The sequence below is a fragment of the Bos grunniens genome, chromosome 4 (genome assembly GCF_055505025.1).
Source record: "Bos grunniens cultivar Pamir isolate PY7600 chromosome 4, Bosgru_T2T1.0, whole genome shotgun sequence".
Taxonomy (NCBI): Eukaryota; Metazoa; Chordata; class Mammalia; order Artiodactyla; family Bovidae; genus Bos; species Bos grunniens.
In genome coordinates this window covers 27,387,468-27,401,013 of record NC_141168.1, presented here as the reverse complement: position 1 = coordinate 27,401,013, position 13,546 = coordinate 27,387,468, and the positions used below count along the sequence as shown (strand labels likewise).

The following is a 13,546-nucleotide window of genomic DNA, read 5'->3' as shown; positions in this document are numbered from 1 at the left end:
GCCTGTGCCCTAGGGCCTGGGAGCAGCAAGTACGGAGCCCAAGTGCCGCAACCCCTGAAGCCTGTGCTCTGAAACAAGAGAAGCCTCTGCAATGAGAAGCCTGAACCTCAGCTGAGAGTAACCTCTGCTTGCTGCAACTAGAGAAAAGCCTGTGCAGCAATGAAGACCCAGCACAGCCAAACATACATACATAAATCAAATTATTTTTTAAAACAGAAAACCTACTTTTTGTCCCTGGTTGCCCCGGAAGCCCCACAAAAAGGTATGAAAGGAAGAATCAGTGAGGATGAACCAGAATCCTGGGACTTGGGGTGATGGCTTTCCAGCTTGCCCCAATCTAAGCTCAGCATCCATGTCACTGAATTTAACCCAGGGGCTTCTGTTCTCCTGGCTGCCAACCCCTCCTGTCAAAGTACCAGATGTGGGCCCTTCCTCAGGCAAGCCAGGGCTCTCCTGCCTTGGGTCTGCATCCAGGCTGGCTTCCCTCAGATCCGCGGCTGATGGTGGGTCCGCTGCCCGCCCCCTGCAGGAGTGCAAGGACTGCCTCAGGCACCTCTTGCTTCTGGTTCTGCTACGTGGGGGGTTGGGGGGGGGTGTAGGACTCCCCACCCACAGCAGGCTGCAGGAGTCTTCCCACCCCATCATCCAAACTCAGTCCATGGCAGCCTCCCCTCCCCCTCGTCTGCACCCAGCACTGGATGCCGGGAGCTGTAACTTGAGGTTATCCTTTCCAGGGACTGTGGGGCAACCACGTGGGTTCAACTGAGTAAAAGCCCCAGGAGGAGTTAGGGGCATGAGGAGGGGCAGGGTTCTGGAGGGCGACAGGGCAAAGGGTCCTGGGTTTGGTCACTTTGTGTGGCAACATGGAGTGGACGGAATTCCATGGAGACTTACCCCTCCAGGAGCTGATGGTTCTGGCTCAGGGAGTCTTCAGTCTGGGGCAGTGGGCACAGCCTGGAATTCTGGAAGGACTGGGGGGTGCCCCAGCCCACATGGCATCATCCCCCAGTGTGGTAGGGAGCCTCTAAAACAGCCCCCAGGGATCCATCTCCTGGCTTCTGTGCCCTTGTGTGACCCCTCCCCTTTCCCTCCAAGTCAAGGAGCTTGGAGACGGATCCCTCCTACCCACTCCAACCTTCAGATGAGACTGTAGCCCTGGCCAAAAATGGTTGCTGGACGCTTCCCCAGTAGTCATGACTAACACCTACTCCTGCTACAGCTACTAACCTGCCCAAAGGGCCTCAGGCAGCGGGGTGCCGAGCCAGGACTGGGAGGCACATCCTGGTTCCAGTCACCACAGCACCATCCTTCCCGGGGTGGCGGGCCAGGGGGAGGGCCACCAGCCCTGGAGGGAGGGACCCGGGGCTGGGGCTACTCGGAGTCCCATCTCAGGGGCACCTGGGCAGCAGCACCTCTGTCTCTGGGCCCCATCAGCCCTGCTTTCCTCTCTCATTGCTGTTGCTGCTGCTGCTGCTAAGTTGCTCAGTCGTGTCCGACTCTGTGCGACCCCAGAGACGGCAGCCCACCAGGCTCCGCTGTCCCTGGGATTCTCCAGGCAAGAACACTGGAGTGGGTTGCCATTTCCTTCTCTAATGCATAAAAGTGAAAAGTAAAAGGGAAGTCGCTCAGTCATGTCCGACTCTTAGCGACCCCATGGACTGCAGCCCACTAGACTTCTCCATCCATGGGATTTTCCAGGCAAGAGTACTGGAGTGGGGTGCCATTGCCTTCTCCATCTCTCACTGCAGCCATGGCTAAAGGCATGGAGTCACCATGCAGTTGATTGGGCTAGGACAGTTCATTACGGAACAGTAACAGGCTGGAATGGTCCTGTATGTCCAGCAGGGTGCTAAACCTCTACACAGATGAGTTCATGGGCCTCCCAGCAGCCCTCTGAAAAGAGCTCTTATCTTCCCCATCCTGTAGCTGAGGAAGGAAACAGGCTTCCGGTCCACAGGAAGCATCAGAGCAGAGATTTGAACCCAAAGCCTATGTTCCTCCCACTTCTCTACCACTACAAGTGCCCCAGTGTCTCACTGACCCCCCCCAGCTCTCAGCTGAGCCCCAGCTCACCCCACTTGACAGCCGCTCAGAGTTGTCATTGGTCTTGCTGTGGGGCTTGCTGTGCTGGTTCTGTGCATGCTGGACCTGGGCCCTCAGACCACAGAACTGGGCCCAGGGTGGCCAGAAGAGGCCCAGCCCTGCCCCAGTCAGCAACTCCAAATCCCACAGGAGCTGCAGGAAGGCGGGATGCCGGGACGTGAGGGGGCACTCGCCCCGCCCTCTGCCTCACCCCCTGGCTGGTCAGCCCCTACCTGCTCCTGGGCCCGCCGGCTCCGCTCCATCTGCAGCAGCACGGTGGGCAGTTCCAGGACCGAGGGGCAGGCTCGGCCCTCTTGCACCTGGGAAGGCAAGGTGGAATCAGACCCCATGGAGACCTGCCCTCTCAGAGATGGTGCCCTGTGGCCCTCACCTGCCGCAGGGCAGCCTGGAGCTGGTCTAGGCCTGCAGGGCACCGGAAGAGGTGCTGGTACAGGGCCAAGGCCTGCCTGGGGCTACAAGGGAGCCCTAGGTTCCCCAGGGTGGCTGCCTGCTCCATGGAATTGGGGGCCTAGGAGGGTGTCCCCCACCCTACTCCCTGCTGCTCCTGGAGAAGAGAAGGACCAGGAGCTGGGGACAGGGGGAAGAAGGAGACAAAGGCTCCTGAGCTCAGTAATGCAGGGCCCTGACATCTGAGCCAGGCCTGGGCCTCAGCCAAGTCTCATAGAGACGCTGGCCTGACTTGGATCCAGGTTTCTTGGCCACGTGGGTGGCAGTGTGGGGTGAGGACTGTGACTCTGACAGAGAGAGGTGTGTGTGGGTGCTCGTTTGCAGCCCCGCGTGAACATCTGCTTTGTGTATACAGTTGATGCTTAAACAACACAGGGGTTAGCGGCCCCGACCCTTACTGCAGTCAAAAATCCATATATAACTTACAATCCGCCCTCTATATCTGAGGATTCAACCTATCGGGGATGGTGGAGTACTGTAGTATTTACCACTGAAAAAAACTGTGAGTATCAGTGCATCTGTGTAGTTCAAACTCATGTTGTTCAAATGTCAACTATATATATGGAGTCCCGAGAGGCATGAGTAAGTCATATACTGGATAGTTGTCTCCGAGGGGCAGCAAGGGAAAAGGTTAGCCATGTCATCTTTGATCAGAAGGGTGATCAGCACAGCGAAAGCCCCAGTGGCCATTGGTCCCCACAGGCTGTGTTAGTCGACAGGACCATTTACATTTCAGGACACCTAGGCATGGACCCTGCAAGTGGACAACTTGTGCCAGGAGGGGTGGCAGAAGAGACTAAACAGGCTCTTACAAACATGGGTGAAATTCTGAAAGCAGCAAGCTGCAACTTCACAAATGTGGTAAAAACAACTGTTTTTCTGGCTGACATAAATGACTTCAATACTGTCAATGACATCTACAAACAATATTTCCAGAGTAGCTTTCCTGCTTGAGCTGCTTACCAGGTTGCTGCTTTGCCCAAAGGAGACTGTGTTGAGATTAAAGCAATAGCTGTGCAAGGACCTCTCACAATAGCATGACTCTAAGTGGGCCCAGTGTTCTTTAGTCTGGAATTTTAATAATATTTTTTAACTAATAGCTTAATGTTTGCTGGAAAGTGTAAGGTTGAAATACTATGAAAATACCATATAATAAGGGGAGCTGAACATGAATTGAAGATTAATGATGAGTCTAGTTACCAATATTATAAATTACACTTCTATAACACTTGTATTGTGTGGGAAAACAGACATACCTTACTTAACTCAGAAAAATAAAAGTAGAAGGAAATAACATGCAGGAAAGATGAGTTACTATTCCCGCGGAACAAGAATCAGCACACCTAATTCAATTAAACTCTTAATTTAATGATGTGAAGTATTTTGTTATGTCAAATATGTGATTCTGCTTTTACTTGAGTAAAATTAAAGTTTGAATGGTAGAGGTAAAGGAGAAGAAACTGGACCAAATTTTATAGAGATAATATTTTTCTAATGGAAATAAAGTAGCTTGTAGATTTAAAAAAATAAAAATTGTATATATGAAGCTTGCAACTGCATTATAGATGTGATATATACCCAATACTTTGGCCACCTGATGCGGAGAGCCAACTCATTGGTAAAGACCCTGATGTTGGGAAAGATTGAAGGCAGGAGGAGAAGGAGACAACAGAAGATGAGACGGTTGGATGGCATCACCAACTCAATGGACATAAGTTTGAGCAAACTCTGGGAGATGGGGAAGGATAGGGAAGCCTTGTGTACTGTGGTCCATGGGGTCGCAAAGAGTCAGACACGACTTAGCGACTGAACAACAACATGCCCAGACAGGCAGCAGCTCCCAACAGCTTACTGCATGCCAGGACACAAGATGCTGCTGTGGACGTGTGATCCTTTCTTGAAGCAACTCTATGAAGCAACTGGAATCATCTTCATCCCCATTCCACAGATAAGAAGATCAGGCCCCAGAGAGTAAGCTGCCCTAACTAACACAGGGCACTGTCTCCCTCATCTGGAGACACAGCCCAAGAAACAGGCTCCAGGAAAATGTGGTCCCAAGTGTGAACTGTAACGCACTTCCCTAGTGCTTGCTCCAAACCATCCGTGGTCATTCTGTTTATTCCCCGCAACACAGGGGATAAATGGGTGAGGACACTGCGTAAGTTACGACAAGGGGGGAGAAAGGGCATATGAGACGGTCTGTCATCTTCCCCTGCTGTCAGGAGTATCCTGGCCTGCCTGAGTCTTGGAACAGCTCCCTGAAAGGGGCCCTAGCAGAAGCGGGCTGAACAAGCAGGCACGGGGTCTCAGTTCAGCTGGCTCTCCCTTCAACCCTGTTGGAATACTGGGGGCCCCACCAAGAGAACTGAGTCCCCCAACCCCAATTGTTTAGCTAAGATCCCTAAAACACCAAGATCACACAGCTGATAGGTGGCAGAGAGAATTAAGAGTTCTCTTCGAAAAGAGACTTTTCTTGTCAAAAAAGACTTTTTTTTTTTCAATTTCAGACTCCCAAGTTCTTTTCCCTATAAGGATGTCTTTGAAAGTTGCACGCATGTCCCCTTCCCACATGTCCATCAGGGGTGGGTGTAGCTGCGAACACACACGGGGTGCGTGCGTGGATTTATCTGGGCTTCTGAGGGTCTGTGTGTGTAGTCCCTCATGGGTCTGCATGTCATCACATACATACTGTTTTCCCGTTCCTCACCCCAGGCGCGGGGTCCCTGTGTCACCAGATCTTAGAGTGGCCCACAGGGTGCCTGAGCTCTCAATATCCCCAAAACCACGAGGAAAGGGGATGCGATGTGGGGACTGAGTCCCTTCTCCGGGCTCCTCAGCCCCTGCACAATTGCACAAGGATCCACAGAAGCCCCCGCAGAGGGGCCACAGGCTGTGCCTACGACATGTAAGCACAGGGTTGGGATGGGACTCCTGGGTCCTCCTCCTGCCCACGGCAGGGTTTCCCAGGCAGCCCAGGGTGTGGCAGGCAGGGCAGCCCAGGGATGCAGGCTCAGGGAGTGTGTACGGTCTGGGTCTGAGTCCCCACAGCTGCCACCACCCCAATTCTTGGACACTGACCTCTGGACCCCACATTGCAAACAGCTCCCCCACCACCCCAGCACCAGGAGGAAGCACAAATACACACAAGGAAACCTTAGGGTGGACCCTGAGTTTACTGTTTCCGATGCAACACAGCTGGGGTCTTTGTGGGAGCCACGCCCAGGCTCCCAGCACCCAGGTCGGGCGGGAGGTGCTCGCCAAAAGGAGACTTCATGTCCGGATGAGTCCTGGTCAGTGTCGTCCGGGCTCAGGTTGGCCCCTGAAGCTCCTGGCTGGGGTTGCGCAGAGTGCTGGGCAGCTGGTCCCCAGTGAGCAGGACAGAGGGGCAGGCCTCGGGTGAGATACAGTGGGCCTCGTGCTCCACCAGGCCCGCTGGGCACTGGCAGCCGGGGATGCAGGGCCGCACGCAGTGGGCTGCCAGCTCCCCCCGGGGGACGTGCTTGTTGAAGCAGGTGCGGGGACAGGGTGGGCCACACTCATCAAACACGAAGCCGCGGTCCAGGGGACAGCCCACCGCTGCGGGCAGAGTGGAAGGAGGAATCACCATCCAGTCCCCAGGCTCCCCACCCAACCCCGTAACCCTCCCTGAACCTTTCCTGTCCAGACTTGAGCCCTCCGTGTCACCCTCTCCCCAGCTTGCACTGGGCACTACTCCCTCACCGCAGAGTGTGGGGCCCCGCCAGGCTGGTGTCACCCCTGCCTGGCGACAGTGGCTAGCATAGGCTTCCAGGGCGTCACAGAGGCAGGCGTCAGAGGAGGAACCGGGCCCGCAAGCACAGAGGTCATACACGCAGGCGGCAAAGAAGGGGTCTGGTGGCACCACAGCATGGCAGCGGCTGAACGGGGCGGACTTCAGCACCGCACACCGGGCGTTGGCCTCACGCCTGGCACGGTACCCTGCTGCCCGGCATGGATCCACCTCACGGCCCTTGGAACAGGGCCGACCAGGTCCTGGGCCCTCTGGGACCTAGAAGGGGAAGGCGGCCTTGATCAGGTCAGCGGCCTGGCAGCTGACCTTTGTGTGCTATGTTCTTCCAAGAGCTTTGCACCAAATGTTTTGTTGTAGTCTCAAAAACTTCCTTACAAGAACAGCAAAGAAAGCATCAGCTACTTTTCCTTTCCCCCTTTTTACAGATTGTCAAATCAAGGCCCAGAGCAGTTAAGTGTCTTGTCCGAGACTTAGAGTCAGTGAGTGATGAAGCAGGCCTTGGGGATTCAGTTGATGAGATCCCTTCCAACAGGCGCCCCCCCCACCCCAGCACTGTAACAGGCAAGAAGACCCCAAACCTTCCTGAAAGCCCCAAAGCCCAACCCCTCCTTTCCTTACCAGAGGGCTGCTCTGAGACTCAGGCTCAACTGTGCCTCCCCCAACCTCTCACTTCTGTGCAACTCACCTGCCAGCTATTCCCAAATGCAGCCTCAGTGGACCGGAGCAGTTCCTCAGGGTCCCGCAGGTCATCCTGGGCAAAGCCATTGAAGTTGCCGCAGAGCCCACACATGTGGCCCCGGTAGGAGCCAGGCACTCTCACCTCCACCTGGGACCGCCCATCCCACAGCACCTGTGCAGAGAGGTGGGGACTGGAGAGCAAGAGAAAGCCAGGGGCCCCAGGAAGCCCAGGGCCCGTCTCTGTGGTGTGTCAGCATGCCCCCTGCAGGAGGGGAGGAGAAAGGACAGGTGGAGTGCCTCAGGAAAGGGAGGCTTGCTCTGGCCAAGGCCAGGAAGACACCTGCGGTGTCAGCCCTGGGCAAACACAGAAGACGTGAAGAGGTGAACACAGCTCCCTCAGGAGGGCACCTTCTCCCGTCATCATCCCTGAGCTAGGCTTCCCCGTGAAATGCAACCCACTTCCAGAGATTCACTCCCTCACGGGCATTCAGGCCTTACAGAGGACAAAGCACAAATAGAGTCTGTATCCTAAGTTTTCGTGTGTGCTAAGTTGCTTCAGTCATGTCTGACTTTGTGTGACCCCCATGGACTATAGCCCACCAGGCTCCTCTGTCCATGGGATTTTCTAGGCAAGAATACTGGAGTGGGTTGCTATACCCTCCTCCAGGAGATCTTCCCAACTCAGGGATCAAACCTGCGCCTTTTATGTTTCCTGCATTGGCGGGCACGTTCTTTACCACTAGTGTCAACTGGGAAGCCCCATCCTAAGTGTAGATAAGCCATATTTTGTATACTTACAAATGTGCTTGTGGCTGGAGGCAAGGGAGTGAATTACTTTTTGACATGGGAACTGGAATCTCTGAAACCATCTAGGACAGGGTAGTTGACATTGCCCCCCGCTTCCCCCACTTGAGGGATGGGAAAGCTGAAGCCCAGAGGACTGGCTTCCCTGGTGGCTCAGTTGGTAAAGTGTCTGTCTGCAATGTGGGAGACCTGGGTTCGATCCCTGGGTAGGGAAGATCCCCTAGAGAAGGAAATGGCAACCCATTCCAGTATTCTTGCCTGGAAAATTCCACGGATGGAGGAGCCTGGTAGGCTACAGTCCATGGGATCACAAAGAGTCCGACACGACTGAGCAACTTCACTCACTCACTCAGAGGACTGGCTTAAGGTAATGGCCTAAGAGCCCCAGCACATCGGTGGCTGGAAACCAGGCTCAGAACTCCTTTCATCACACCTGGAGTTCTCTAGCCCTGATTCCTCTTCCCCCTAGAATCCCGCAGAACTCTCTCAGCTCCTTGGCCCCATGGCCTGGCAGGTAGTTGGTATTACCCCTCCTACAGAACAGGCGCCCCCTGCCCCGCACTGGCCCCGGCCGCACCTGGAGCCCTGGCTGGGAGTGCAGCACCACCGTGCGTCCCCGAAGCTCTACATAGAACAGCGGTTCCTGCAGGAAGGGCAAGGCCACAGGGCGCCCGTCCACCTGGAGAAGGGACGTGGGAGGAGGACCGAGGTCGGGACAGAGAAGGGGACAGCGCTGACCGACCGGCCCCCGGATCCTTGGCTCTACTGACCGTGACCGCCCTGTCCTGCAGCAGCCGCACGGCCACGTCTCCCAGCAGCACAGCCACTTCCTGGGTCCAGGACACGCCGCTCCGGCCCCGGTCATCGTTGGTCACGTGCACGCTGCAGGTGGGAGGCAGGGTGCAGGGGTCAGCAGGGCCGGGTGTGGGAGGCGGGCAGGGAGAAAGGCAGAGGGAGCGGCGCACCTGAAGTCCCCGCCACGGCAGTCCTTGGCCAGCACGTAGCTACAGCTGCCCTGGAAGTGCAGCAGGCGGCCGTCGAAGGTGCGGTAATGAGGGTCTCCGAAGGCCATGCAGGAAGCGGGCCGGGGCAGGCAGCGAGGACAGCAGCTGCCGGGACTCAGGGCGGGGGCCTCGTCCTGGCCTCCGCCCCGCACACGGTCAGACACGCCGCGCTCCCGGCCGGGCCCCGCGCTGAGCCTCCCCGGAGGACCGAGCATCTCCGGGGAGGCTCCCTGGCTCCCGAGCTCCTGCTGGCGGAGGTCAGGACGCCACCTCGTGGCCATGTCAGACACTGCACGACCCGGGCGAGCCCGGTCTCCTACTTCCCCGGTGCTCCAGGTGGGCCGCGCCACGTGCTCACCCATCCCACCGCCCCAGACCCTGGCACTCACGGGCCCACAGGAGAGCGGCGGGCAGCGCTGGCTCTGGCAGCGCACGGTGCCTGCCATGCAGGAGCAGTTGGTGCAGGCGTCCACGTCCCAGCGCTCCCCGGAGGCCACCTGCCGGCCCTGGTGCGCGCACGACGGGGCAGGGGCTGAGGGGACGGGAAGTGGCGAGAGTCAGATGCCCGTCCCTCACGTTGGGTCTCGCTCCGCGCCCCCGACCCCCAGCCCCATGGCCCTGGCCCGCACCTTGGCACCTCTCACAGCACCTGCCAGCCTCCCGCACCTTCGCCCAGCCGCGAGGGCAGGTGAGCGCCTGGCACTCCTCCAGGCGGCACTCCACATGGCCCCGCTGAGGACAAACGTCATTGCTCTAGGGACTTCCGGTAGGGTTTGGAGTCCCTGACCTCACACTTCTGCATCAGGGACTGGGCAAGCAACCCTTTTCCTATAAGGGCACCCACTTCAGGTAGGGGGTGAAATCACCTTCAGCTGCTTGCCCTCACACAGGGGTACCTCTGCCCTCTCACCCAGAGGGGGCGCCTTTTTCGAATTACCTTGAAGACCCCATGTTCTCTGGTCCAGTGTCCTGAGGCCCTTCACTTTTGCCTGTAAGGTTCTCCACCCCCCACCCCCTTCCCCCAGCTCACACGGCAGGTGCACGTGACACAGGCGTTGCTAGGGTCCCTCCAGCTCTCTCCATCCGCCGCTGTCCGGCCCGCAGCCTCCACCACACAGTCTGAGGACAAAGAAATGGGGACGGGGAAGCACTGTCATTCTGGCTGCATGAGCTCACCATTTCTTCAGCTCACCCTGAAGGCCCAGGGCAGGACGGTGCCCACCCCATCCAATTAGTACCCTCAGGGTGTTAATTTCTTCAACCAGCAGCACCATGGCCAACTAAATGGCAGACCTTACGCCAGCGCCCAGGATATCCAGAGCGTCCAGGATACTGAAAGAGCCAGAGGCTGGGACTTTCTCTGGTCTGACTGCCAGCTCAGCAGTGCGATGCCCTGCTAAGTGGGCCTGGGGTCCCTGAGCCCCCTGACAAGCCTCTGGCCGGCCCTGGAGAATCCAGGCTCCATTCCCTGCCTCCCTCCACGTCACGGGTCCCTCCTCTAACAAACAGCCCTCCGTTTCTATAAAAGAACAAAGCCTGCATTCGGAGTGCACACCCCAGGTTGCCCACTTGGCCCATAGACCACGCCTCCTATCTCCCTCCCGGCTCATGTCCTGAGGATGCAGAGCAAAACTGGGCACGAACCCTGGCACATGGGGCAGCAGCTCCCAGGGGGTATGTAGCGTTCAGGCAGGGGACAGCTGAGCTCAGGACAGGCCCGGTGAATGCAGAGCCAAGTCAGGTCCTATGGAAGGGCATAGGAACAGCACAGGAAGAAACTGCAGGGAAGGCGCAGGGGCTAGGTGGAATGTGACATTCAGGATAAGTGGGTGAATGTTGCTGGGGTGATTGGGAAGCCTGGAGGTGCTAAAGAGAGGAGTCACAGCAACAGAGGAGGAAAAAGAGGGGGCTGGAGGAGTCCCCAAGGAAAGAGGGCTCACCTGGCACTGGCAGCTGTAGCAGGGGTCTGGTGGGGTCAACTCAGACCCCAGCAGGTGCTCTGTGCAGTGGCTCAGCGCCTCTGTGAAGACAAGAATGCAGTATGGGAGATGCTGGGGGAGCAGGGACGAAAGCCCCATTGACCGCCTGCCCCCTTACTGTGCCCCAGGATTTCTTGAGCCCAGGATATACTTATAGCCCTGACACCATCACTCCAGGGAAGATAAATCCTTTTTCCTTTTGTTTCAGCCAAGAAAAGTTTGGACTTTTGACAAGGAACTCTGCTAGGATGGGGGGCCTGGAAAAAAGTGTGGCTTCCTCAGCCTGAGGTCGCTAAGGACCATGGGGCTGCCTGGCCTGCCCCTCCCACTTCTGATCATTTTGTCTGGAAGGAAGCGCAATGAGCCAGGTACCCCAGGTCCAATCCTGGCTCCAGCACTCAGAGCCTGTGCCATTTTTGGCAAATTAATCAATTTCTCTGAACTTCAATTTCTTCATCTGTAAAATTCCTTGTCACTGGGTAACTGTGAGAATTAAATGTGAAACTGTTTATTAAAAGCACCAAGTACAGTGCGTGGCATACAGTAGGTGCTTAATAAGAATGGAAATAGTGACAGACTTTAAATTTTCTTAGGTTCCAAAATCACTGCGGATGGTGACTGCAGCCATGAAATTAAAAGATGCTTGCTCCTTGGAAGAAAAGCTATGACCAACCTAGACAGCATATTAAAAAGCAGAGGTATTACTTTGCCAACAAAGGTCTATCTAGTCAAAGCTAGGTTTTTTCCAGTAGTCATGTGTGGATGCAAGAGTTGGACTATAAAGAAGGCCGAGCACCTTAAAGGCTGATGCTTTTGAACTGTGGTGTTGGAGAAGACTGTTGAGAGTCCCTTGGGCTGCAAGGAGATCCAACCAGTCCATCCTAAAGGAGATCAGTCCTGGGTGTTCACTGGAAGGACACATTAATAAAGACCCTGACTCATTAATAAAGACCCTGATGCTGGGAAAGATTGATGGCAGAAGGAGAAGGGGATGACAGAGAACGAGATGGTTGATTGGCATCACTGACTTGGCATGAGTTTGAGCAAGCTCTGGGAAATGGTGAAGGACAGGGAAGCCTGGCGTGCTGCAGTCCAGATAGTCAGACATGACTGAGCGACTGAACAACAGCAGCAGTACGTGGCATACAGTAGGTGCTTAATAAGTATTATTATTTTTCTCTCCCCCTACAGCACATTCTAGCAGGTGTTGGTAAGGATAGCTCTCCCCACCTCTGTAGCTGGACCACCCAGTGCCCCTCTGGTCCTAAGATCCCTGCCCTCAACAAGCCAGCAGCCTGCACAACTGCAAACCTGTAGCACCACCTGCTGGACAAGAGGCGGCAGGCTTCAGCTCAGTTCAGTTCAGTCACTCAGTTGTGTCTGACTCTTTGTGACCCCATGGACTGCAGCACGCCAGGCCTCCCTGTCCTTTACTGACCCCCAGATCTTGCTCAAACTCATGTCCATCGAGTCTGTGATGCCATCCAACCATCTCATCCTCTGTCGTCCCCTTCTCCTCCTGCCTTCAATCTTTCCCAGCATTAGCATCTTTTCCAATGAGTCAGTTCTTTGAATCAGGTGGCCAAAGTATTGGAGCTTCAGCTTCAGCTTCTTCCTTCATTCAGTCCTTCCAATGAATATTCAGGATTGATTTCCTTTAGGATTGACTGGTTGGATCTCCTTGCAGCCCAAGGGACTCTCAACAGTCTTCTCCAACACCACAGTTCAAAAGCATCAATTTTTCGACACTCAGCCTTTCTTTATAGTCTAACTCTTACATCCATACATGACTACTGGAAAAACCATAACTTTGACTAGACAGACCTTTGTTGGCAAAATAATGTCTCTGCTTTTTAATATGTTATCTAGGTTTGTCATAGCTTTTCTTCCAAGGAGCAAGCGTCTTTTAATTTCATTTTCTTGGGTTCCAAAATCACTGCAGATGGTAACTGCAGTGATTTTGGAACCCAAGAAAATAAAGTCTGTCACTGTTTCCATTGTTTTCCCATCTATTTCCCATGAAGTGATGGGACCAGATGCCATGATCTTAGTTTTTTGAATGTTGAGCTTTAAGCCACCTTTTTCACTCTCCTCTTTCACTTTCATCAGGAGGCTCTTTAGTTCCTCTTCACTTTCTGCCATAAGGGTGGTGTCACCTGTGTATCTGAGGTTATTGATATTTCTCCCAGCAACAGTTAGTTTCCCTGGTTTCCCCTTAGGGCCGTAGAGGTCGCACTGGCTAGGGTGTGGGCTTCTAGAACAACCCACTGGACTGAGGAAGGGGCTGGGACTGTGGAGGAGAGCTGGCTGGCCCTTCTGGTGTCACTCTGGGGGATGGCAGCCCTGCCCTCTTGGCCTCCCCCCAGTCCGGGGACTCACCGGCACAGGTGGGGCAGCACTGCTGGGGCCCTGGGGTCAGGAGCTGGCTGGTGGGGCAGCCCGCTAGGTGGGGGCACTGCCGCCGGTGACAGCGCAGGCTGGGTGTCCCCTCGGGCTGCAGCTGAACGAGAGAGCAGAGGGTTGGGGTCCGGGCCACGGAAGCCAAGAGCCGCCCCCTTTCCCCTGGACTCCAGGCACCTCTTGTCTGCCTTGTGTAGGTCAGACTCCCGTCTGCAGAGAGATTCAACCTCTCCCCAGACTTGCCCCTCACCCCCCGCCCCAATCCTCAGAGGTGACCTATGGGGTGCCTGCTCCTGTAGTCACTTGGGCGTGAGCCTTTCTGTGACCTTTGAGCCTTCTGCAAGCTCAGGGCATCTTCCCTC

At 55.6% G+C, this 13,546-nt stretch overlaps 1 protein-coding gene and 1 pseudogene across 14 annotated transcripts in view; one reads left to right on the top strand and one right to left on the bottom strand.

Moving 5' to 3' along the window:
- The first annotated feature begins 3,056 nt into the window (after window positions 1-3,056).
- LOC147373837 (2-iminobutanoate/2-iminopropanoate deaminase pseudogene) lies at window positions 3,057-3,591 on the top strand (annotated as a pseudogene).
- A 2,113-nt stretch (window positions 3,592-5,704) lies between these two features.
- The window catches only part of KCP (kielin cysteine rich BMP regulator), a 29,671-nt gene continuing 21,829 nt past the window's right edge, over window positions 5,705-13,546 (bottom strand). For 3 of the 14 annotated variants that reach the window (XM_086395737.1, XM_086395738.1, XM_086395740.1), the window contains 12 exons: window positions 13,164-13,284; window positions 10,746-10,825; window positions 10,450-10,549; window positions 9,836-9,924; window positions 9,435-9,537; window positions 9,195-9,337; window positions 8,767-8,939; window positions 8,572-8,683; window positions 8,379-8,480; window positions 7,005-7,169; window positions 6,271-6,577; window positions 5,705-6,126 (listed from right to left, as the gene is read on the bottom strand). In XM_086395737.1, the coding sequence (XP_086251863.1) occupies window positions 5,858-6,126; window positions 6,271-6,577; window positions 7,005-7,169; window positions 8,379-8,480; window positions 8,572-8,683; window positions 8,767-8,939; window positions 9,195-9,337; window positions 9,435-9,537; window positions 9,836-9,924; window positions 10,450-10,549; window positions 10,746-10,825; window positions 13,164-13,284 (1,764 nt within the window). In that variant the 3' untranslated portion in view covers window positions 5,705-5,857. Of the gene's footprint in view, window positions 6,127-6,270; window positions 6,596-7,004; window positions 7,170-8,378; window positions 8,481-8,571; window positions 8,684-8,766; window positions 8,940-9,194; window positions 9,338-9,434; window positions 9,538-9,742; window positions 9,925-10,449; window positions 10,550-10,745; window positions 10,826-13,163; window positions 13,285-13,546 lie in introns of those variants that run through there. The other 11 variants (XR_015162179.1, XR_015162178.1, XR_015162180.1 and 8 more) reach the window with 7 other exon arrangements.